The sequence below is a fragment of the Zea mays genome, chromosome 3, assembly GCF_902167145.1.
Source record: "Zea mays cultivar B73 chromosome 3, Zm-B73-REFERENCE-NAM-5.0, whole genome shotgun sequence".
Lineage (NCBI taxonomy): Eukaryota > Viridiplantae > Streptophyta > Magnoliopsida > Poales > Poaceae > Zea > Zea mays.
The window spans coordinates 139,964,654-139,990,424 of NC_050098.1; the positions used below are offsets into that span (position 1 = coordinate 139,964,654).

Genomic DNA, 25,771 nt, shown 5'->3' on the forward strand with positions numbered 1-25,771 from the left:
GTTTGTATGATGTAAGTGCAAAGGTTGCTTGGAATTGAGCCAATATAAGTACTTACAAGATATGTATGGATTGTTTCTTCTTCTTTAACATTTTGGACCACACTTGCACCACATGTTTTGTTTTTGCAAAAATCTTTTGTAAATCTTTTCAAAGTTCTTTTGCAAATAGTCAAGGGTAAATGAATAAGAGTTTGCAAAGCATTTTTAAATTTTGAAATTTTCTCCCCCTGTTTCAAATGCTTTTCCTTTGACTAAACAAAACTCCCCCTAAATGAAATCATCCTCTTAGTGTTCAAGAGGGTTTTGATGATTGAAATACTATTTTCTCCCCCTTTTTAACTCAAAAAGATACCAATTGAAAAATACTCTTGGAAAACACTAAATTTTTTGAAATGGGTGGTGGGTGCGGTCCTTTTGCTTTGGGCTCATACTTTCTCCCCCTTTGGCATGAATCGCCAAAAACGGAATCATTAGAGCCCTCGAAGTGCTATCTTCCCCTTTGGTCACAAATAAATGAGTTAAGATTATACCAAAGATGAAGTCCTTTTGCTTGGTGCTCATGCTTTCTCCCCCAAGCGTGGAGAGTGCCACGGAGCGACGGCGGGTTACGGAGTGGAAGCCTTTGTCTTCGCCGAAGACTCCAATTCCCTTTCAATACACCTATGACTTGGTTTGAAATAGACTTGAAAAAATACATTAGTCATAGCATATACAAAAGAGACATGATCAAAAGTATATTTAGGAGCTATGTGGCAAGTTAGCAAAAGAAATTCCTAGAATCAAGAATATTGAGCTCATGCCTAAGTTTGGTAAAAGTTTGTTCGTCAAGAGGCTTGGTAAAGATATCGGCTAATTGATCTTTAGTATTAATGTATGCAATCTCGATATCTCCCTTTTGTTGGTGATCCCTAAGAAAATGATACCGAATGGCTATGTGCTTAGTGCGGCTATGCTCGACGGGATTGTCGGCCATTTTAATTGCACTTTCATTATCACATAGCAAAGGGACTTTGGTTAATTTGTAACCGTAGTCCCGCAAGGTTTGCCTCATCCAAAGCAATTGCGCGCAACAATGGCCTGCGGCAATATATTCGGCTTCGGCAGTAGAAAGAGCGACCGAATTTTGCTTCTTTGAAGCCCAAGACACCAAGGATCTTCCCAAGAACTGGCAAGTCCCCGATGTGCTCTTTCTATTAATCTTACACCCTGCCCAATCGGCATCCGAATAACCAATCAAATCAAATGTGGATCCCCGAGGGTACCAAAGCCCAAACTTAGGTGTATAAGCCAAATATCTCAAGATTCGTTTTACGGCCGTAAGGTGTGATTCCTTAGGGTCGGCTTGGAATCTTGCACACATGCAAACGGAAAGCATAATGTCCGGTCGAGATGCACATAAATAAAGCAATGAACCAATCATCGACCGATATACCTTTTGATCCACGGACTTACCTCCCGTGTCGAGGTCGAGATGCCCATTGGTTCCCATGGGTGTCTTGATGGGCTTGGCATCCTTCATCCCAAACTTGTTTAGAATGTCTTGAGTGTACTTCGTTTGGCTAATGAAGGTGCCCTCTTGGAGTTGCTTTACTTGGAATCCTAAGAAATACTTCAACTCCCCCATCATAGACATCTCAAATTTCTGTGTCATAATCCTACTAAACTCTTCACATGTAGACTCGTTAGTAGACCCAAATATAATATCATCAACATAAATTTGGCATACAAACAAGTCATTTTCAAGAGTTTTAGTAAAGAGTGTAGGATCGGCTTTTCCGACTTTGAAGCCATTAGCAATAAGGAAATCTCTAAGGCATTCATACCATGCTCTTGGGGCTTGCTTGAGCCCATAAAGCGCCTTAGAGAGCTTATAGACATGGTTAGGATACTCACTGTCTTCAAAGCCGGGAGGTTGCTCAACATAGACCTCTTCCTTGATTGGTCCATTGAGGAAGGCACTTTTCACGTCCATTTGATAAAGCTTAAAGCCATGGTAAGTAGCATATGCTAATAATATGCGAATTGACTCAAGCCTAGCTACGGGTGCATAGGTTTCACCGAAATCCAAACCTTCGACTTGGGAGTATCCCTTGGCCACAAGTCGAGCTTTGTTCCTTGTCACCACACCATGCTCATCTTGCTTGTTGCGGAAGACCCATTTGGTTCCTACAACATTTTGGTTAGGACGTGGAACTAAATGCCATACCTCATTTCTAGTGAAGTTGTTGAGCTCCTCTTGCATTGCCACCACCCAATCCGAATCTTGTAGTGCTTCCTCTACCCTGTGTGGCTCAATAGAGGAAACAAACGAGTAATGTTCACAAAAATGTGCAATACGAGATCTAGTAGTTACCCCCTTATGAATGTCGCCGAGGATGGTGTCAACGGGGTGATCTTGTTGGATTGCTTGGTGGACTCTTGGGTGTGGCGGCCTTTGCTCTTCATCCTTCTTGTCTTGATCATTTGCATCTCCCCCTTGATCATTGTCGTCATCTTGAGGTGGCTCATTTGCTTGATCTTCTACTTCATCAACTTGAGCTTCATCCTCATTTTGAGTTGGTGGAGATGCTAGCGTGGAGGAGGATGGTTGATCTTGTGCATGTGGAGGCTCTTCGGATTCCTTAGGACACACATCCCCAATGGACATGTTCCTTAGCGCTATGCATGGAGCCTGTTCTTCACCTATCTCATCAAGATCAACTTGCTCTACTTGAGAGCCGTTAGTTTCATCAAACACAACGTCACATGAGACTTCAACAAGTCCTGAGGACTTGTTAAAGACTCTATATGCCCTTGTGTTTGAGTCATATCCTAGTAAAAAGCCTTCTACAGTTTTAGGAGCAAATTTAGATTTTCTACCTCTCTTAACAAGAATAAAGCATTTGCTACCAAAAACTCTAAAATATGAAATGTTGGGCTTTTTACCGGTTAGGAGTTCATAGGATGTCTTCTTGAGGATTCGGTGTAGATATAACCGGTTGATGGCATAGCAAGCGGTGTTGACCGCCTCGGCCCAAAACCGATCTGAAGTCTTGTATTCATCAAGCATGATCCTTGCCATGTCCAATAGAGTTCGATTCTTCCTCTCCACTACACCATTTTGTTGAGGTGTGTAGGGAGAGGAGAACTCATGCTTGATGCCCTCCTCCTCAAGGAAACTTTCAATTTGAGAGTTCTTGAACTCCGTCCCGTTGTCGCTTCTTATTTTCTTGATCCTTAAGCCGAACTCATTTTGAACCCGTCTCAATAATCCCTTTAAGGTCTCTTGGGTTTGAGATTTTTCCTGTAAAAAGAATACCCAAGTGAAGCGAGAATAATCATCCACAATAACTAGACAGTACTTACTCCCGCCGATGCTTATGTAAGCGATCGGGCCGAATAGGTCCATGTGTAGGAGCTCTAGTGGCCTGTCACTAGTCATGATGTTCTTATGTGGATGATGAGCACCAACTTGCTTCCCTGCTTGGCATGCGCTACAAATCCTGTCTTTCTCAAAATGAACATTTGTTAATCCTAAAATGTGTTCTCCCTTTAGAAGCTTATGAAGATTCTTCATCCCAACATGGGCTAGTCGGCGGTGCCAGAGCCATCCCATGTTAGTTTTAGCAATTAAGCAAGTGTCGAGTTCAATTCTATCAAAATCTACCAAGTATAGCTGACCCTCTAACACTCCCTTAAATGCTATTGAATCATCACTTCTTCTAAAGACAGTGACACCTACATCAGTGAATAGACAGTTGTAGCCCATTTGACATAATTGGGATACGGAAAGCAAATTGTAATCTAATGAATCAACAAGAAAAACATTTGAAATGGAATGGTCAGGAGATATAGCAATTTTACCAAGACCTTTGACCAAACCTTGATTTCCATCCCCGAATGTGATAGCTCGTTGGGGATCTTGGTTTTTCTCATATGAGGAGAACATCCTTTTCTCCCCTGTCATGTGGTTTGTGCACCCGCTGTCGAGTATCCAACTTGAGCCCCCGGATGCATAAACCTACAAAACAAGTTTAGTTCTTGACTTTAGGTACCCAAATGGTTTTGGGTCCTTTGGCATTAGACACAAGAACTTTGGGTACCCAAACACAAGTCTTTGACCCCTTGTGCTTGCCCCCAACATATTTGGCAACTACCTTGCCGGATTTGTTAGTTAAAACATAAGATGCATCAAAAGTTTTAAAAGAAATGTTATGATCATTTGATGCAATAGGAATTTTCTTCTTAGGCAACTTAGCACGGGTTGGTTGCCTAGAACTAGATGTCTCACTCTTATACATAAAAGCATGGTTAGAACCAGAGTGAGACTTCCTAGAATGAATTTTCCTAATTTTGTCCTCGGGATAACCGGCAGGGTATAAAATGTAACCCTCGTTATCCTGAGGCATGGGAGCCTTGCCCTTAACAAAATTTGACAATCTTTTAGGAGGGGCACTAAGTTTGACATTGTTTCCCCTTTGGAAGCCAATGCCATCCTTGATGCCAGGGCGTCTCCCATTATAGAGCATACTTCTAGCAAATTTAAATTTTTCATTTTCTAAGTTATGCTCGGCAATTTTAGCATCTAATATTGCTATATGATCATTTTGTTGTTTAATTAAAGCCATGTGATCATGAATAGCATTAATATCAATATCTCTACATCTAGTACAAATGGAAACATGCTCAACACTAGATGTAGAGGGTTTGCATGAATTAAGCTCAACGATCTTAGCACGCAAGATATCATTATTATCTCTAAGATCGGAAATTGTAACATTGCAAACATCTAGTTCTTTAGCCTTAGCAATTAAATTTTCATTTTCTACTCTAAGGCTAGCAAGAGAAACATTTAAATCTTCAATCCTAGCAAGCAAATCATCATTATTATCTCTAGGATTGGGAATCGAAACATCACAAACATGAGAATCAACCTTAGCATTTAATCTAGCATTTTCATTAAGGTTGTCAATGATCTCATGGCAAGCGCTTAGCTCACTAGACAATTTCTCACATTTTTCTACCTCTAGAGCATAAGCATTTTTAACCTTAACATGCTTTTTATTTTCCTTGATTAGGAAGTCCTCTTGGGAGTCCAATAGGTCATCCTTTTCATGGATGGCACTAATTAGCTCATTAAGTTTTTCCTTTTGTTCCATGTTAAGGTTGGCAAAAAGAACGCGCAAGTTATCCTCCTCATTGCTAGCATCATCCTCATCACTAGAGGTTTCATATTTAGTAGAGGATCTTGATTTTACCTTCTTCCTTTTGCCGTCCTTTGCCATGAGGCACTTGTGGCCGACGTTTGGGAAGAGGAGTCCCTTGGTGACGGCGACGTTGGCGGCGTCCTCGTCGGAGGAGGACTCGGTGGAGCTCTCGTCGGAGTCCCACTCGCGGCACACGTGGGCATCGCCACCTCTCTTCTTGTGGTACCTCTTCTTTTCTTTCCTCTTTCCCTTCTTGTCGTTATCCCTGTCACTATCACTTGATAATGGACATTTAGCGATAAAGTGACCGGGCTTACCACACTTGTAGCAAACCTTCTTGGAACGGGACTTGTAATCCTTCCCCTTCCGTTGCTTGAGGATTTGGCGAAAGCTTTTAATGATTAAAGCCATCTCCTCATTGTCGAGCTTGGAGGCGTCAATTGGTTGTCTACTCGGTGTAGACTCCTCCTTCTTCTCCTCCGTCGCCTTGAATGCCACCGGTTGTGCTTCGGGCGTGGAGGATTCATCAAGCTCGTTGATCTTCTTTGAGCCCTTGATCATACATTCAAAGCTCACAAAACTCCCGATAACTTCCTCGGGGGTCATTTGAGTATATCTAGGATTACCACGAATTAATTGAACTTGAGTGGGGTTAAGGAAAATGAGTGATCTAAGGATAACCTTAACCACCTCGTGGTCATCCCACTTCTTGCTCCCGAGGTTGCGCACTTGGTTCACCAAAGTCTTGAGCCGGTTGTACATGTCTTGTGGCTCTTCCCCTTGTCGAAGTCGAAAGCGACCGAGCTCCCCCTCGATCGTTTCCCGCTTGGTGATCTTTGTTAGTTCATCACCCTCGTGCGCGGTCTTGAGGAGGTCCCAAATTTCCTTTGCACTCTTCAACCCTTGCACCTTGTTGTACTCCTCTCTATTTAGAGAGGCCAAGAGTATGGTTGTGGCTTGGGAGTTGAAGTGCTCGATTTGGGCCACTTCGTCCTCATCATAATCCTCATCCCCTATTGATGGTACCTGTGCTCCAAACTCAACAACATTCCATATACTTTTGTGGAGTGAGGTTAGATGAAATTTCATTAAATCACTCCACCTAGCATAATCTTCACCGTCAAAGGTTGGCGGTTTGCCTAATGGAACGGAAAGTAATGGAGTATGTCTAGATGTACGAGGATAGTGTAAGGGGATCTTACTAAACTTCTTACGCTCTTGGCGTTTAGAAGTTACGGAGGCCGCATCGGAGTCGGAGGTCGATGTTGTAGAAGTGTCGGTCTCGTAGTAGACCACTTTCCTCATCCTCTTGTGCTTGTCGCCTTTCCGATGCGACTTGTGAGAAGAAGATTTTTCCTTCTTCTCTTTGTGGTGAGAAGAGGAAGATCTTTTCTCCTTCCGTTTGGAGGAGTCCTTCTTCTTCTCCTTCCTCTTGGTGCGGGACTCTTCCGATGAAGTGCTCCCGTGGCTTGTAGTGGGCTTTTCGCCGGTCTCCATCTCCTTCTTGGCGAGATCTCCCGACATCACTTTGAGCGGTTAGGCTCTAATGAAGCACCAGGCTCTGATACCAATTGATAGTCGCCTAGAGGGGAGGGTGAATAGGGCGAAACTGAAATTCTCAAAAATAATCACAACTACAAGCCGGGTTAGCGTTAGAAATATAATCGAGTCCACGAGAGAGGGCGGAAAACAAATCGCAAGCAAATAATGAAGTGAGACACGCGGATTTGTTTTACCGAGGTTCGGTTCTCTCAAACCTACTCCCCGTTGAGGAGGCCACAAAGGCCGGGTCTCTTTCAACCCTTCCCTCTCTCAAACGGTCCCTTGGACCGAGTGAGCTTCTCTTCTCAAATCACTTGGGAATCAAACTTCCCGCAAGGGCCACCACATGATTGGTGCCTCTTGCTTCAATTACAAGTGAGTGTTTGATCACAAGAAAGAATGCGAAAGAAAAGAAGCGATCCGAGCACAAGAGTTCAAATGAACACTACAAATCACTCTCACTAGTCACTAGGGCTTTGTGTGGAGTTGGGAGAGGATTTGATCTCTTTTTGGTGTGCTTTGCAATGAATGCTAGCTCTTGTATTGTGGTTGGAAGCTGGAAACTTGGATGCAATGAATGGTGGGGTGGTTGGGGTATTTATAGCCCCAACCACCAAAAGTGGCCATTGGAAGGCTGTCTGTTCGATGGCGCACCAGACAGTCCGGTGCCCCCGCCACGTCATCAGTGCCGTTGGAAATTGACCGTTGGAGTTCTGACTTCTGGGCCCGCCTTGATGTCCGTTGGCGCACCGGACATGCACTGTTCACTGTCCGGTGCGCCGGCATGGGCGACTCTGACTTCTGTGCGCGCGCAGCGCGCATTAAATGTCGTCGCAGGTAGCCGTTGGCGCGAAGTAGCCGTTGCTCCGAGGATGCATCGGACAGTCCGGTGTACACCGGACAGTCCGGTGAATTTTAGCGGAGCAGCTGAAGTGAAAACCCGAGGCTGGCGAGTTCCGGAGGCCGCCCTTCCTTGGAGCACCGGACATGTCCGGTGCACACCGGACAGTCCGGTGAATTATAGCGGAGTTGCCTCTGGAAATTCCCGAAGGTGGCGAGTTTGTGTTGAAGTCCTCTGGTGCACCGGACATGTCCGGTGGCGCACCGGACACTGTCCGGTGTACACCGGACAGTCCGGTGCCCCCAGACCAGAGGTGCCTTCGGTTGCCTTTAGCTCTCTATTTGAACCCAACTTTGGTCCTTTTAATTGGCTTGATGTGAACCTTTGACACCTGTATAACTTATTAACTAGAACAAACTAGTTAGTCCAAAGATTTGTGTTGGGCAATTCAACCACCAAAATTATATAGGAACTAGGTTTAAGCCTAATTCCCTTTCAATTACTTTGTAATGGAATCAACTTTTGAACCAATTAGGAAAGGTATATTGTGTTAGCTAACATGAAACTAAGCTGATATTTAAGAAAGTTGTAACATGCTTATCTCAGAGGCGCTGGCTACAAAATGTAGTCAAAAGATTAGGTTGTGAATTGTGATGTGCAGGTGACAAAATATAGATCATTCACCTTATTTTGGGCATCACTTTCATAAATGAATAATAATGTAGAAATTTTCAGAAAAAATGTATAAGAGAAAGGTTACCATCTCATCATCAAGATCTCCAATATTCAAACGCAAGAAAACTTACCTGTACTGGTAAATCTGAGATGAAGCAAACGGTATCACTAAGAAATGCTTTTCTCCTAAATAGACAAATGCAAGGTCATGGGCTAAACCAATGCTAATGCTAATCAGCTTTACCAATATATGATTTCATAATTTCTACAATACCATGATGGAAGAATCACACTTCGTAACCGGGAATCTACTATTGCAAACAGCTTGAAACAAAATAGGAGCATGATTTCTCTAGTCATAGCTGCTGCAAGTGAATACATGTAGAAGCTAGTTTTAGCATACCTGTCATCACTGTACGCCTAGCAGGTTGCGTCGGGCAGCGGCTCTAGCTGGCGGAGCAACGCGGCGGCTCATGTCGAAGCTGGAACACAAGGTGACGGCGGCCACGGCCGACCGCGTCATCCGCAGCTACGTCGGCACCAAGTCGCAGCGCACCGCCCTCACCATGCTCTCGAGGCTCCTCATGGACTCCGACCCCTTCGCCATATCGGTGCGCCCCCTCTCTCACCTCTCCCAGAGATGGCCAAGCGTCGAATCAAACGGAAGTATCCAGAGACGGTGGGAGCAGGGGAGCAAAGGAGCTATCAATCGTTGATTGACGATCGGACAGTTCAATTTTTTTGACGACGTCGATAGCCTCGCCATTGCCGTTTTGGACCTACTTTAATATTTTATCTAGTATCCAGCAGAGATTTTCTTGTGGTACTGACGAAATTCCAGTCATTCAAGGCGTTCAAGGCACCGACGGAATCAAGTCAGGATTATTTTTTTGTTATGTCGTGTGTTAACACAAGAATGAACCAGAAATCTAGAATACAAACCTGCCACTTGCTCTGTCATAAATGAAATTGTCAGAGCTTGCAAGAATATGAAGATGTAATCAAAAGCAACCTTCCTATTGTCGCGAGTATCATAAAACCTGAAAATAACTGGAGAGAAAACATCAAAATCTGACAAAAAATGATTTGAAAGAATATCCACACTACACATTGGCAAAAAATAGAATAAGCATGCATGATTAAACATCACCTTTTTGTAGATTTGATAAAGTCCATAGCCTTCTTGACAACATCGTCAGGTTTGTTTGCTAGGACAAGCCAAAGCCAGACCAACAAAATGTCAAAATTTGGTAGAAACCTAATGTAAATGAAGGCCATATTTTGCAGGGAGATTAAAATTTGGCCAGGCTAGCTAGAATGCAAGATGAATCCAAATGCAAACTCCTTGTTAGACTAGAGACATGATCAATGGATTTTTGTCTATGAGGCTTATGCATAGACACTCCCATAAAACAGACACCATGGATCATTCTAGTTCAGATTTTACTGAAAAAACAGTGCTCCTTAAGTCTTGATAAAACCATGTTTTCATGCCGACTGGAACAAAACCATCCTTCCGAGGAATAAAAGATATCACACTGTAGGCCACCAGATTATGAAACCCAATTTAAAAAATGAAATGCAGGAAATACTGGAACTACACAATGTTTATGTGCCAGGGCATAATAGGTATTGGATATATTTTCTCCTTTAGTTGATGAAAAAGTAATGTCAAGTCGCCAACTTGAGGAGTGCACGTTCTTTTTGTCCAAGAAAATTTCCCCTAGGGGCCACAACAGTGGACAGTTGGTCTCTTTTCTTTCTGAAATGTAGTCCCATCGAATGAGAGCTCTAGCAGAAACTATTAGCAGGTGCTGCAGAATAAAACAACATCTCTTAGAATTCCCGATGTAATCATTACTTGACCACACTGTTTTATTACGAAAAATTCTTATAATAAAAAGCGAGAACAATTATGATTCGATCACATACCGAACACAGTATGACAATTGATCCATGATACAACATTGCTTTGAGAAGCATACACATTTTATTTTTTCATGACCCATTTCCATTCCATGACCCTTCACAAATACCTGTCACTATTATCAAGCCACCATCTCTTTTAATGTCTAGGGAACCTGGTGCTAGTGATGTTATTCAGGGCCTTGCATCCTCACGACCTTTGTTTGATTGCAAATGGACGATCACAAGAAAACTTCTAGCACTGCTACGCATAGCACCAGAACATTACCTCTTATCCGCCAGCTTCCTCCAGGTCGTCAACCACGCCGTGGAGCTCCTTCTGGCACTCCCGCTCCACCATCTTCTCCGGTCGGTCCCTCATCCCTATGCTCCTGTTCCTGCTCCCTATCATGGTCACGGTGGGAGTTGGAGGAGCCGCGAGCCTGCGACAAGCAGGGTTGGGGCCAGATAGAGGAGCGCCGCTGGGAAGCAACGGAGGTAGAGGTTGGGGAAGGGATGGTGGAGGTCGAGCGCGTGCGGCTCTGGTCAAACTGTGGCATGGCAGGGCTCGAGCGCGAGGCCCTCTCGCTCCGCCTTGGACAGGAACCTTCGAGAGAGCCGGGATGGATGGCAGGGCTCGAGCGCGAAGCCCTCCCGCTCCGCCTTGGAGAGGAACCTTCGAGAGAGCCGAGATGGACTCGAGAGTCAGAGGACGAATCGAGAGAGCCAAGCGACCGTATTGCCCTATCTGTGCCATTTTGCTCCATCAAGCCGTCAATTCCTGATCGAGGGGCGAGTAAAAATTCAGTTGACATGGATAGGTTAGAAAGCGACATTTTGGACCGCCTTTCATAATAAGGAAATTTGAAAGAATATCCACACTACACATTGGCAAAAAATAGAATAAGCATGCATGATTAAACATCACCTTTTTGTAGATTTGATAAAGTCCATAGCCTTCTTGACAACATCGTCAGGTTTGTTTGCTAGGACAAGCCAAAGCCAGACCAACAAAATGTCAAAATTTGGTAGAAACCTAATGTAAATGAAGGCCATATTTTGCAGGGAGATTAAAATTTGGCCAGGCTAGCTAGAATGCAAGATGAATCCAAATGCAAACTCCTTGTTAGACTAGAGACATGATCAATGGATTTTTGTCTGTGAGGCTTATGCATAGACACTCCCATAAAACAGACACCATGGATCATTCTAGTTCAGATTTTACTGAAAAAATAGTGCTCCTTAAGTCTTGATAAAACCATGTTTTCATGCCGACCGGAACAAAACCATCCTTCCGAGGAATAAAAGATATCACACCGTAGGCCACCAGATTATGAAACCCAATTTAAAAAATGAAATGCAGGAAATACTGGAACTACACAATGTTTATGTGCCAGGGCATAATAGGTATTGGATATATTTTCTCCTTTAGTTGATGAAAAAGTAATGTCAAGACGCCAACTTGAGGAGTGCACGTTCTTTTTGTCCAAGAAAATTTCCCATAGGGGCCACAACAGTGGACAGTTGGTCTCTTTTCTTTCTGAAATGTAGTCCCATCGAATGAGAGCTCTAGCAGAAACTATTAGCAGGTGCTGCAGAATAAAACAACATCTCTTAGAATTCCCGATGTAATCATTACTTGACCACACTGTTTTATTACGAAAAATTCTTATAATAAAAAGCGAGAACAATTATGATTCGATCACATACCGAACACAGTATGACAATTGATCCATGATACAACATTGCTTTGAGAAGCATACACATTTTATTTTTTCATGACCCATTTCCATTCCATGACCCTTCACAAATACCTGTCACTATTATCAAGCCACCATCTCTTTGAATGTCTAGGGAACCTGGTGCTAGTGATGTTATTCAGGGCCTTGCATCCTCACGACCTTTGTTTGATTGCAAATGGACGATCACAAGAAAACTTCTAGCACTGCTACGCATAGCACCAGAACATTACCTCTTATCCGCCAGCTTCCTCCAGGTCGTCAACCACGCCGTGGAGCTCCTTCTGGCACTCCCGCTCCACCATCTTCTCCAGTCGGTCCCTCATCCCTACGCTCCTGTTCCTGCTCCCTATCATGGTCACGGTGGGAGTTGGAGGAGCCGCGAGCCTGCGACAAGCAGGGTTGGGGATAGATAGAGGAGCGCCGCTGGGAAGCAACGGAGGTAGAGGCTGGGGAAGGGATGGTGGAGGTCGAGCGTGTGCGGCTCTGGTCAGACTGTGGCATGGCAGGGCTCGAGCGCGAGGACCTCCCGCTCCGCCTTGGACAGGAACCTTCGAGAGAGCCGGGATGGATGGCAGGGCTCGAGCGCGAAGCCCTCCCGCTCTGCCTTGGAGAGGAACCTTCGAGAGAGCCGAGATGGACTCGAGAGTCAGAGGACGAATCGAGAGAGCCAAGCGACCGTATTGCTCTATCTGTGCCATTTTGCTCCATCAAGCCGTCGATTCCTGATCGAGGGGCGAGTAAAAATTCAGTTGACGTGGATAGGTTAGAAAGCGACATTTTGGACCGCCTTTTATAATAAGGAAATATCTGTGCCATTTTGCTCCATCAAGCCGTCGATTCCTGATCGAGGGGCGAGTAAAAATTCAGTTGACGTGGATAGGTTAGAAAGCGACATTTTGGACCGCCTTTTATAATAAGGAAATTAGCCGAAGGCGCCTGACTCGCGGCGGCCGCGACGTCAGTTGGGGTCGGATGAAACGGCAGACGTAGCCCCTGTTTGTTTCAGCTTTTTGCAGCTTCTGGCCACCAAAAGCTGCTGCGGACTGCCAAACGCGTCAGCTTTTCAACCAGCTTTTATAAAATTCGTTTAGGTAAAAACTATTCAAAATCAACATAAACATATAATCGGTTGATTTGTTGCAATAGTAGGAATCCGTCACTTTCTAAATCCTGAGCCCTATGAACATCTTTATCTTCCTCCGCACGTAATTCTAATAATACTTAGATTTTCCCCACAGCCAGATTCTCCTCACAACCAGATTCTCAGAAAAGCTGGTCAGAAAAAAGCTGAACCAAACAGCACCGTACTGATGGGCGATTGGGGCGTTTTCTTCTTGGAATGTTCAGAGCCGAGCGAAGAGCCGAGAAAATCTTAGCCCGAGCCGAGAGCGAAGAGCCGATGGCGATTGGGGCGTTTTCTTCTTGAAATTCTAGACGCCACGCGTCGCCAATATAGAGCGGTGTTGTACTGTTGTAGAGTTACCTTCGGACTCCAGGCCCTCATCCGCCCCTCCTCCCCAAACGAAATGCTATATTTGCAGAAAGGTCCCAATCCAAGTCCAACAACCGAAAAGAAGACGACACTCGGAGGGCTTTCCTGTAAGTTTCGAGGGCGGCGAAGCACTAGGGCATCCACCTCGGCGGTGGCGGCGGCGGCCTCCATGTCGGGCAGCAACGGGAACGGCGGCGGCGCCTCCTCCGCGCTCTATGGCTTATACGGTCCCAACGTACTTGCTCTCTTGTTTCTTCGCCTTCCCCCGCCCCCCCTCCCCTTTCGGCATATTAAGGTTTCGGTGTGGCATGGAGGAGAACTTGTCATCAAGTAGAGCTGAGTTGGCTCATCATTGAAAAAATATCGCAGTTTCTCGTTCTCTGTTGCTCTGTTAGTGGATTTTTTTAACCCCCACTGCATGGCAAAATTGGGTGCTGCTGCAGCCTGCGGGGGTTTTAGCTACGAGTATGTTAATTTGATTGATTGGAATCCTTCGAGTAGTAGTCCTGCTGAGACTGAAACAGGGGATGTTGCATTGCATCGTGACTGATGGGATTGCGACTGGTATCGTGTTGGTTGAATTACCGTGGAATTTGTAGTGAGGGTGGTTTTGGGTAAATGCTGCTACTGTTCCGTGGGCTTGAGCTGTACCCATGAAGTTTGCGCTGTTGTTTCAAAGCAAATTTGTGCGATAGGTTGGGAGACTATGAGGGCTTACTGGATTCATCCATCCATCAACCTTGAGCTAGCTCAACATTTTTCAAGGACACAGCTTGAAAACTTCCGTAGCTTCTTTACTTAGGTTTATACTCTGCATTTCGAAGGTGTGAACCTGACTGATTGCTTGAGGGGTAGCGAAGTGAGGCTCCTCTTGTTCGAGCAGTGAAGTGATGCTACACTTGGAGTAATGCTATCTGTACTGTGTTCAAACTTCAGAGCCTGCTCATCAACTTAGGGACCACTCATCAAATTAGGGACTTCCTAAGTTGAATCCAAAATCACTTGTTTGTGTGGCGGAACTGCCCGAATTATTCCGACTTAAGTGCCTAAGCCCTGCCTTAGAGGCTAGACCACACTTAAATGGGAATAACCCGTCAATCCCTCGGATCTAGTCCGACACGGCCACTGACAGGATCAAGTACCACAATCTCACTCGATGGTGAGTCACAGATCAAATACAATAAAGCATAAAACCATACGTGTCACAATGTTAAATTATTACATCACCATCATCATCATCGGAGTTTTTGCAAAAGTACCCATCATTGTTCGAAGTGCAGCGGAATAAAACTAACGATAATTAAACAGAGAGATGGGGAAGCCTGTCCCATCACTCCTCATGCTCCTCCTCAGCCGAGGCGGGGTCCCACTCAACAGTCCAACCCGGTGGCAAGGTGGACGGCCAAGTCACTCCAGCAACCATGTCCTCCAGAGAACCTGTAAAAAATTATGCCACAAGCAAGGCTGAGTATACTAATACTCAGCTAGACTTACCCGGTGTGAGGAGTCTACTCCTCTACCTCTAGACATGCAGCTGTTTGGCTGTGGGGTTTGGTTGCCAAAAGCACTAGCTGAGTTTCTAAATCAAGATTTTAACTTAATCAAAGTTAAGTGTGACTCTCTTAAGGCTAAAGGTGAACTATCTACTCATACATGGTAGCAAGCATTATTAACAATCAACATCTTATCTCAACTCATCATTCTTCCACTTATTACTCAATGTAGTACAATGGATCAAGCAGTCTCATTAGCTGCGAGAAGCAGACGATTCGAATCGAGTTTTTATCCTTGCAAGGTAAACCTAAACACACGACATGTAGGGGCACTCCGTCCCCACACACATCAACCGTCCCCATCGATTCCCTGGCAACAGATCAGGGCTCACCGCCTTGGCGTACAATGCCCCACTGACCCTGACTGGCCGTCGTGCAGTGGCCGCACTTGTACCCACCATAACCGGAATGGGAGACCTCGTCTCAGGTCGCGTGAGGGGATATGTCTGCGGGCAGGTTCACTCAGGTACTAGGCTTACCGATTTACCATATTTCTCGGTATGTGTTTAGTACGTTCAAACGCTTGACACAGGTATCCGCACGTTAATCCTTATTCCATTTTCTATCTCGTAAACAACCAATCCCCATGGATTGTTGTCCACCAACTAGTATCATGACAGTGTGAAAAGTGGGTGCAATCAATTTCCTGATCTCGCGCGAGTGCTAGAAAAATCACTCGTCTTCTACCGAGATCCTGATTAAATAAAGCAACTACTCGACCTGTCATACTAGTATTCACCTCAAAAGGGATTCCTGAGATCATGCAACTAGGGTTTCAAACAACTCCTACACCTAAGTGCACAATCAAACCTACAATCATTAAGTGAAGTAAAATAGCATAAATAACAGGTTATGCATAAAACCGGGGCTTGCCTTCCAAAGCAGTGGCAGGCAGGTCCTCTGGTGCAGGCTCTGGTGCTGGATCGGGGGCAACCTCCTGGGCAGCTCCTTGCTCCGGCACGAGGATGTACTCTCCGTCCGCAAGATTACAGTCTATCGAAATGCAATGAACATGTATGTCATGATTATGCAAGATTTAAGAACATTAAGTTAAAGAAACTAAGTTAAGAATTAACTTAGGGTTTCCTGGTTCTGTGGGGCTTCTAGTGGTATACATAGACTTTGACTTATTACCCTTTAAGCTTAGGTTTGGCTTTAGGATAACACAGTAGAATTTGCATTGTCTTGATACACTCTAGTGGACAGAGTACAAGGTTTTGGAAATCATTATTTCACATTATTCATTTTCCTTTATTTAATTTTCCATTTAGGGTTTCTAAGGTAGGTTTGAACTACATCATGGTTTTAATAATTTCTAAAAATTCTGTAAAAATTACAGTGGGTTGTCACTTGTTGTTTTAGCTTGTTTTAAGAATTTGAGACTTAAGTACAAAAGCTAGGCTTTAAACAAAAAAAATAACCACAGTTGGGCAAGATGGGCCATTTTACACTACACCTCTTAGTTAGGGGTAGGCTCTGTCCTAAAGGTTATTTTTGTTGGCATCCTATGGTAATAATAGGCCTCTGGGCTAAAAATCACAGAAAACTAAGGGGTGGTTATTTAGTTATGCTTTTCTTAAGTTTCATGTCAAAAAGGCTCTTTCTACTACATTACTATTTGAAAAATGTCAAACAGCAGATTTCATATTTTTCCTAAGTTCTTTCTAATAAAACAATAGTTATCCCAAGGGTGGGGGTGTTTTTACCTTGGGGTTATTTTTGTAGAATTTTTCTAAGTTTCACTTGTTTTATTAAAATAAAAGAGATCTTAATTATTTTACACTAAAACAGGGTATGATATATTTTTCTAGTGAACTACATTAACTAAGTATCTTAACAAAAATAGGGGTGCCCTCTGGTTCAATATTTGTGTCACTTTTCCTATTTTTCTTAAACTTAAGCATATTTGGAATAAGGGGTTAAAACTAACTTAATGTAATGGACAGAGGGGTTTAACATTTTTAAACAGGTTAGTAGGTGAATATAAACTTCTCCAAATTTTCCTAACCTTAGTCAAATAGCCTAACTATTTTTCTTACTATTATTTAGCTTTTGGCCAAAGTTAACATTAAATCAGAACTTTTAAGTTTTCCACAGCACCAAGGGGTTTTATATTTTTCCTAAATAGGTTACATGATTTAGAGTCTGGCAAAATTGGTTTGACCAAAATTGGATAAACCAAACAGAAGTTATGGGTTTTTAAAGTTTCTGTTTGAATTTAAATTAGGTTTTAATTAAGTTTTCCTGGAAAAACAGTTTGCGCCGAGGTCCCTGGGTTTAAAACAATTCAAACCTCGCAGATCTACCCTTAAGGCACTATTCACTTGAGTCTCTGACCTTTCACTTAACCCCCTGGGTTTCTCTCCCTCTCACCCGCAGTCCCTCCCTCAACTGAAACAGTAGCCGCGGGAAAGAAAAGGGTGGCGCGGCTTACCGGCGGCGAGGGAGGTCCGGCGAAGGGTAGGGTTGGCTCGGGGAGGGTCTGGCGATCACGTCGAGGTACGGCTCATCGTCGGGGATGGCCGGAATCGCCCGGTCCACGTGAGCAGGCGGGCGAGCTCGTCGGCGGCGTGTGCTCCGGCCTATCCACGGCGGCATAGTTCAATCCAAGGGCATAGGGAGCTTCGTGGAGGTCTAAGGAGTCTAACCGTGCAAGGAATCGAAGAGAGGTGCACGGTGTACCTCGGTCCACGGTTGCCGGCGGTCGGTTGAAATCCGGTGACCTTGGGCCGGCCTCTCCTGTGAAGCAAAGCCCGATTCCTCGCTCGGGGAGCTTCACGGAGACGTGCACAGTCTTCTCCGAGGGCTGGACGGGGTTGGGAATGGCTGGGCTGGCCGGTCTACGGTGGCAGGGGCTCGGGTGGCCGCGGGCACGTCGCGTATGGGCAAACGGCGGCGAACTGAGCTCCGGTGAGGCTTGAGCGCGTGCGGAGGGGTACGGCCAAGGCTCCTGGGCGTTTTATAGTCGCGGACGCGGACCAGGGCACTGGCTTGGCTTGGGCGCGGCGTGGGCGCGCGCGCGCGGGCGTGCTCTGGCGCGGCAGACGGCGTCGAACACGTGGCGGTTTGTTTCTTCCAGTGTTCAAATGTCGCCAGAGGTCGCAAACGTGCGAATCTTTGCAAAAGTCCGGCGCAGACCTCTTCCTGGCACCTAGGGCTGTCACTCAACTGTGAGACGCCGGGGCAGATACGGCCTAGGGAGGGAGATCTTCGGGTGCCAAAACAGGTGTCATACTGAGCATATCACGACAAAAGCCATGCCATGGCATGTCAAACGTCCGAGTCTCGAGCTCAACTTTTTCCAGTGGGTGCCCTAAGTGGTATTGCACATTTTTGGTATAGAACCCAAGTGGTTTTGGCGCCATTTTTAAAGTGAACACGGTTGATCTTTGATTTAGGGCTAAAATGGGACTTAGAGGGAATTAGAGAGCTCTAGCTCTCTCTCCACTTGGAGATTTGAAATGGGGTTTCCCTAGGGGCCTTTTTGTAATATTTCCCTCCCCTAATTGATGGTTATAATGTTGCTTAGGGTTTGGGTAAAGATTACCCATGTTTTGCACATTTGCTCACTCTCTTTCCCCTCTTATCCATGGTTTTGGGAGATAGGGTTTAAGAGAGGCCTAGGGTTCTTTCCCCCTCTCCCAAGGTGATAGTTGCACACAATTAGGGTAATGCCTTTGGTCATTCCCAACTCTTGGTAAAAACTTAGTTTCCAAAGCCCCTTATACTTTTGCTCCTTAAGTTCTTCCACATGTGATCATAGTCTTGAGTGCCAAGGTGTGCTCCAGCCATGGCAACACCTGGGGTGTTACAGCCCTCCCCCCTTAAAGGAATCTCGTCCCGAGATTTGAGGTAGAGTCCCTTGGAGGGTGCTGGAAGGTGTGTTGGTGCTACTCTTTCTTTATACTCAAGTTTCTCTTGTTAACTGCTCTTCGAATGTCATTCTCTTTGCAACTTCAGAAGGAAGCCCTTCTTAAGTTGAATTCACAACTTAGTCTATTCTTGCTATCTTAGTTTCCCTTATAATTGATTTCAAAGGGCAGGTGGGGTGGGGTTCTGTGGTTACATACCGACTCTTTTGGGTAGAAAGTCGGGGAAGCGAGAGCGTAGAAAATCCTCAGTCTCCCATGTAGCTTCTTCTGTTGAATGGTGACTCCACTGAACCTTATACATTCTTACTGTCCTTGCCCGAGTTGATCTCTCCTTTTGATCTAATACCTTGACGGGGTACTCTTGGTAGGATAAATCTGGTTCTATCTCAATGTCTGGTTCCGGGAGTACTTCAGTGGGTAGACGAACGCATTTCCGCAGCTGAGATACATGGAACACATTATGCACTGCTGACATGTGAGGTGGCAATTCCAATTGGTAAGCTACGGGTCCACAACTTGCCTTGATCTCATAGGGTCCAATGTAGCGAGGGGCTAACTTGCCCTTGATCCCGAATCTCTGAACACCCTTGGTGGGTGATACCTTAAGATAGACATGATCTCCCACCTCAAACTGTAGAGGCTTCCGCCTCTTATCATGATAGCTCCTTTGCCTGGCCTGAGCAGCTTCCAAGTTCTTGGTAATGACCCTGACCTTTGCCTCTGCCTCGAGTACTAAGTCTGGCCCAAAAATTTCCGTTTCTCCTGCTTGAGACCAATTCAGTGGGGTCCTACACCTTCTCCCATATAATGCCTCAAAAGGTGCCATCTTCAGACTGGACTGATAGCTATTGTTGTAAGAGAACTCTGCCAAAGACAGACACTTGTCCCAATCCTTTCCATAATGTAGTGCACAGGCTCGCAACATATCTTCCAAAATTTGATTCACCCTTTCTGTCTGGCCATCGGTTTGTGGGTGGTATGCTGAGCTTTGGATGACATGGGTCCCAAGTGATTCTTGCAGTTTCTCCCAAAAGCGTGCCACAAACAGTGCTCCTCTGTCAGATATAATGGTCTTGGGAATACCATGCAATCTCACTATCTGATCAACATAAATCTCAGCATACTTCTCGGTCTTGTGGGTGGTGTGCACGGGCAAGAAATGAGCAGTCTTGGTCAATCTGTCCACGATAACCCAAATAGAATCATGGTGCCTGGAGGTATTGGGTAATCCCACTATGAAGTCCATGCAAATGTCCTCCCATTTCCAAGATGGTATGGGAAGGGGTTGCAGAGGGCCTGCTGCCTTCAAGTGACTAGCCTTTATCCTCTGGCAAGTATCACACTCGGATATATACTTGGCAATTTCCCTTTTCATTCTAGTCTACCAATATAAAGATCTGAGGTCATGGTACATCTTGTTGCTACCAGGGTGCATGGAGAATTTGGAAAGGTGAGCTTCGTCCAGTATCTTCTTTCTGAGCTCAGGGTCCTTAGGAACAACCAATCGATCTCCAAACCATAGAATTCCCTTGTTGTCCTGTCGGAAACACTTGTATTTCTCTGCCTTTTGCTTGATCATATCCTTGATAACCTGAACACCCTTATCCTCAACCTGTGCCCTGATGATCTGCTCTTGCAAGGTGGGCTCTACCGAGATATAGCTTAGGTCACCCGAAGAAACAACTTCCAGGTTCAATCTGCACAACTCATCACACAGGGTGGTCACTCCTACATCCATGTTCATACAATTGCACTGAGCCTTTCTGCTCAAAGCATCTGCCACAACATTGGCCTTACCAGGATGGTAATGTACTTCCTAATCATAGTCCTTGATCAACTCCAACCATCTCCTTTGCCTCATGTTCAGATCTGCCTGAGTGAAGATGTATTTGAGACTCTTGTGATCAGTGTAGATGTTACAGTGAGCTCCCATCAAGTAGTGTCTCCATATTTTAAGAGCATGAACTACAGCTGCCAATTCTAGATCATGTGTAGGGTAGTTCTGTTCATGGGGCCTGAGTGCCCGGGAAGCATAAGCAATCACTCTGTTCTCTTGCATCAAGACACATCCCAAACCAGTACCAGAAGCATCACAATAAACTTCAAATGGCTTGGTGTTGTCAGGTTGGGCTAGTACTGGGGCTGTTGTCAAATGCTGCCTCAAGGTATGAAAGGCACCTTCACACTTTTGGCTCCACTCAAATTTGACTCCCTTCTTCAACAGTTCAGTCATTGGCTTGGCAATTCTGGAGAAATCCGGAATAAATCGTCGATAATACCCTGCCAATCCCAGAAAACTCCGAATCTGCTTCACTGTAGTCGGGGGTTTCCAATCCATTACCTCTTGTACCTTCTCAGGATCAACTGATATCCCATCCTGAGAAATTGTGTGACCCAAGAATTTGATCTCTTTTAGCCAAAACTCACACTTACTCAGCTTAGCATACAACTGATGATCACGCAGTCTCTGAAGTACAGTATGCAAGTGTTTAGTGTGCTCGGCTTCATTCTTGGAATAAACCAGTATATCATCAATGAAAACAACCACGAACTTATCCAATTCTGGCATAAACACTGAGTTCATCAGGTACATGAAATAGGCCGGGGCATTGGTCAGCCCAAAAGACATCACCAAAAATTCATACAGTCCATATCTGGTAGAGAAAGCCGTCTTGGGAATGTCGCTGGCACGGATCTTTATTTGATGGTATCCCGAGCGAAGGTCTATCTTGGAGAATACCTTGGCTCCTACCAACTGATCAAACAGAACATCAATGCGGGGCAGTGGGTATTTGTTCTTTATAGTCACCGCATTGAGAGGACGGTAGTCAACACACATCCTCAAACTCTCATCCTTTTTCTTCACAAATAATGCTGGACATCCCCATGGTGAAGTGCTTGGACGAATAAACCCCTTGTCCAACAACTCTTGCAATTGTTTCTTTAATTCTGCCAATTCCGCGGGAGGCATCCTATAAGGTCTCTTGGAGATAGGAGCAGTCCCGGGTTGCAATTCGATGGCGAACTCAATATCTCGGTCAGGTGGCATTCCTGGCAATTCATCCGGAAAAACATCTGGATAGTCACAGACCACTGGGATCTTTTCCACTGGGGATTCTATCATAACAAAGGCACAAGAACGGGTGCATCCCTGGTCGGGTAAATATAAAACAGTCTCGCCATAAGCAGGGGAATGGATTTCAATGGCTCTGGCTGCAATGTCCAATACTGCCTGATGCCTGGTCAACCAGTCAGCTCCCAAAATAATATCCACGCTATCCAATCCTAAGATGAGAAGGGTGGTTCTAATTACCAGACTACCAAATTTTATAGGCACTTGCCTGTTGACTTGATAAGTGGCAACTCTGCCTCCTGGTGTTGAAATTGTAATGCCCCCATCGGTATGGTGAAAGGGCAACTGGCATTTGGCACTAAATTTGGCACTGATAAAACTATGCGATGCACCAGAATCAAATAGAATAATAGCAGGATAATTCAAAACTGTAAAGATACCAGTCATGACGGGTGCTCCCTCTGGAATGTCAGCCATCGTGGTGAAATTCAGCCTGCCCTGCCTCACTTGCACCCTCTGTCTCTTGCCTTGGTTCTGATTGACATTCTGCCCCTGCCTCTGCTGGTTCCTGGGGCAATTCTTGGCATAATGCCCAGTGTTGCCACAAGTGAAGCACCTGTTGTCATTGGCTTGGCGGTACTGCTGCTGCTGATTATTCCGCTGTGCTGGAAATTGATTGCGGTTGGGTGCCTGCTGCTGCTGCTGCTGCTGCTGAGGTCGAATTACCCATCGCCCTTGCTGCTGCTGGGGTCCTCTGCCCTGGGTGTCGGACACAATCCGGAAACGCTGTGGCTGAGCTGAGGGTCCTGCCACAGGGGTCTTCCTTTTCTTCTCTGCCTGCCTAGCGGTAATGCAGTCCTCTTGGGAGATGGCCATGTTGACTAACTCATTGTAGCTGTTGGCCCTGACGGCGTTGAGACGATCCCGGAGCTTAGTGCTGAGCCCCCTTCTGAATCTGTCCCTCTTCTTCTCATCTGTATCCGCATGATATCCCGCATACTGGCACAAGTCATTAAAGGCCTGGGCATACTGCAACACTGTCCTGTTGCCCTGAGTGAGTGCCAAGAACTCATTGAGCTTCCTGTCCATGATCCCGGCTGGTATATGGTGTCCTCTAAAAGCTGCCTTAAACTCCCTCCACTCCACCTCTCGGTCCTCTGGCTGCATAGCAAGAAAATGATCCCACCAAGTCCTTGCAGGTCCGCGAAGCTGCTGGGTGGCGAACCTGACTTTGGTGACCTCTGAGCAAACTCCATGGAGCAGTGGGAATTTGGATTCCACCACTCGCAGCCATACATCTGCGTCAAGTGGGTCTTCCGCCCTTGTGAACAATGGAGGCTGGGTGCTAAGGAATTCCTGGTATGTAGCTGCCGCGGGGTGACGCTGATGGTCCCCACCACCATAATGCTGAGGTGGTGGCTGACGTTGAGCCAGCTGCCTCAGGATTTCATTCTGCTGAGCCATGAGCTCCTGCAGAGTGGGAGGTGGTGGCGGCGGTGGAGGAACGTGCTCATTCTGGCCACGACGCTGCCTCCCGGCCATCTGAAAAACCACATACATGCTTAACACCATATCTCCAAGTTCAATATTTTATCACGGTGAAAAATTAAAATAAATATGCTAGACTCTGACTTCAACAAGAGGATTTTAAAGAGGCATAAATTCTTCCTTCTAATTTTAACTGATAACAGCATCCATCAAACAAGCTCCCAAGAGAGTTAAACATGATTACATCAAATTGTTCCAAAATGACTCAACTCTATCTAGCCTAGTACCCCAAGGGTGCAAAAGCTAAGCTAGCTGCGAGGAGTCCGACTATCCAACATTCTAAGCCTACCCTGGACACCTAGTGGGCGAACGAAGCAACACTCGACTCGGGGGAAGGTGGTCTTCCCGAGCCAGCAGTGTCCACACTGGAGGCAGGCTCATCTCCTCCCTCAATGTCGACGTCCTCGTTGGCCTCCTGGTCCTGGATCTCCTGGTGATGCATGTCCAGGTGCTCGTTAGCCTCAGCAAGCTGTTGCTGAGTGTTAAGGAGCTGATCCTCGAGAACCTCGATGGTGTTCTCCCTGGTGCCCACCAGTTCCTCCAACTCCTGAATATCAGTGGATAGCTGCTCCACCTGCAAGTCCTTTTCCACCATTTCCTGAGATAGGTCAACCACAAGCTCCTCTCGGTTATCCAGCGTGATCTTTGTTGCCTCCAGCAGTGCCATCAAATGGGACATTGCCTCACCGCGCATCACTTGCAGACGGTACAGAGCATTCATGCACCGTACTGTCAAGTGCGCAGTCTGTCCTGGGTAGATGGCCCAGATGTCCTTGGCATGTTCCACCCGATCCTTCCACATTGGGTCGTCCTCCTTCTCAGCGGGGAACAAGCCAATGGGATGGGTAGCCAGCTCCAAGGGATGGAACCCGCAGAAGGTAGTCAATCCATGCAGAGCGATCGCCTCGATTGTGTCCTTTGCCCGGTACCCAAAAGACTCTGAGTCCAAGGAGCGCCAGCCTGGCTGCAGGGGATGAGGCTCCAAAGTCATCCTCACCCTACAGCGGGACACTCGGTGCTTCTCGAACTGCTGCACCGCGTACTGAGGGGGTGTCGTGTATCCAGCCCCCTGAAGTACCTCCCACAAAATGCGGGGGAAGCCCTCTCGTGCAAGTCCGTCAGTGTGGGTCAGTGCATTTCCGTCATCGGAGGATCCGTGGGAAGTCATCTGTGTACGGTTAAGCGTAAGTAAAAGAAAATAATTATAAAAAGAACAAGGAAAATAAAACTCAGCCCTTCTTTAGTTAATGAAAAGGCAATGGAGACCTAGTTGGTTGCTATCTTGTTTTTAAGTCCTTTACTCAGTTATCCATTGCTTAATTATGAATGCATGCATGCTCGTCCTGCACGGCCTCACAACAAGATAAAAGGAATAGGGAGGAACTCCTATCCTGTAAAAGTGGCCTGTAGGGCCTAGTTACTTAGCCACCTAGCTACCCTTCTATTTACCTAAGGCTTCACGACCTAGGTCTATCTTGCTCGTCCTACTTTCTATCCAACCTTGTTTCTATCAAATTTTACTTGGAAAAATTGATGGTATTTACATTTTATTGATTCCTCTGTGGTGGTACAAACTCCGATACGAGCTGTGGCGGAACTGCCCGAATTATTCCGACTTAAGTGCCTAAGCCCTGCCTTAGAGGCTAGACCACACTTAAATGGGAATAACCCGTCAATCCCTCGGATCTAGTCCGACACGGCCACTGACAGGATCAAGTACCACAATCTCACTCGATGGTGAGTCACAGATCAAATACAATAAAGCATAAAACCATACGTGTCACAATGTTAAATTATTACATCACCATCATCATCATCGGAGTTTTTGCAAAAGTACCCATCATTGTTCGAAGTGCAGCGGAATAAAACTAACGATAATTAAACAGAGAGATGGGGAAGCCTGTCCCATCACTCCTCATGCTCCTCCTCAGCCGAGGCGGGGTCCCACTCAACAGTCCAACCCGGTGGCAAGGTGGACGGCCAAGTCACTCCAGCAACCATGTCCTCCAGAGAACCTGTAAAAAATTATGCCACAAGCAAGGCTGAGTATACTAATACTCAGCTAGACTTACCCGGTGTGAGGAGTCTACTCCTCTACCTCTAGACATGCAGCTGTTTGGCTGTGGGGTTTGGTTGCCAAAAGCACTAGCTGAGTTTCTAAATCAAGATTTTAACTTAATCAAAGTTAAGTGTGACTCTCTTAAGGCTAAAGGTGAACTATCTACTCATACATGGTAGCAAGCATTATTAACAATCAACATCTTATCTCAACTCATCATTCTTCCACTTATTACTCAATGTAGTACAATGGATCAAGCAGTCTCATTAGCTGCGAGAAGCAG

General features: G+C 45.6%; 1 protein-coding gene across 9 annotated transcripts in view; it reads left to right on the forward strand.

Moving 5' to 3' along the window:
* The first annotated feature begins 13,359 nt into the window (after positions 1–13,359).
* Positions 13,360–25,771, forward strand: part of LOC100501283 (uncharacterized) — a 31,998-nt gene continuing 19,586 nt past the window's right edge. For 4 of the 9 annotated variants that reach the window (XR_004857014.1, XR_004857016.1, XM_035966021.1 and 1 more), the window contains exon 1: positions 13,387–13,618. Coding sequence is in view for 4 of the 9 variants with exons in the window: in XM_035966021.1 (XP_035821914.1) it covers positions 13,418–13,618 (201 nt within the window). In the remaining 5 variants the exon portion in view is untranslated. Of the gene's footprint in view, positions 13,619–25,771 lie in introns of all 9 variants that reach the window. The other 5 variants (XR_004857015.1, XR_002267921.1, XM_035966023.1 and 2 more) reach the window with 3 other exon arrangements.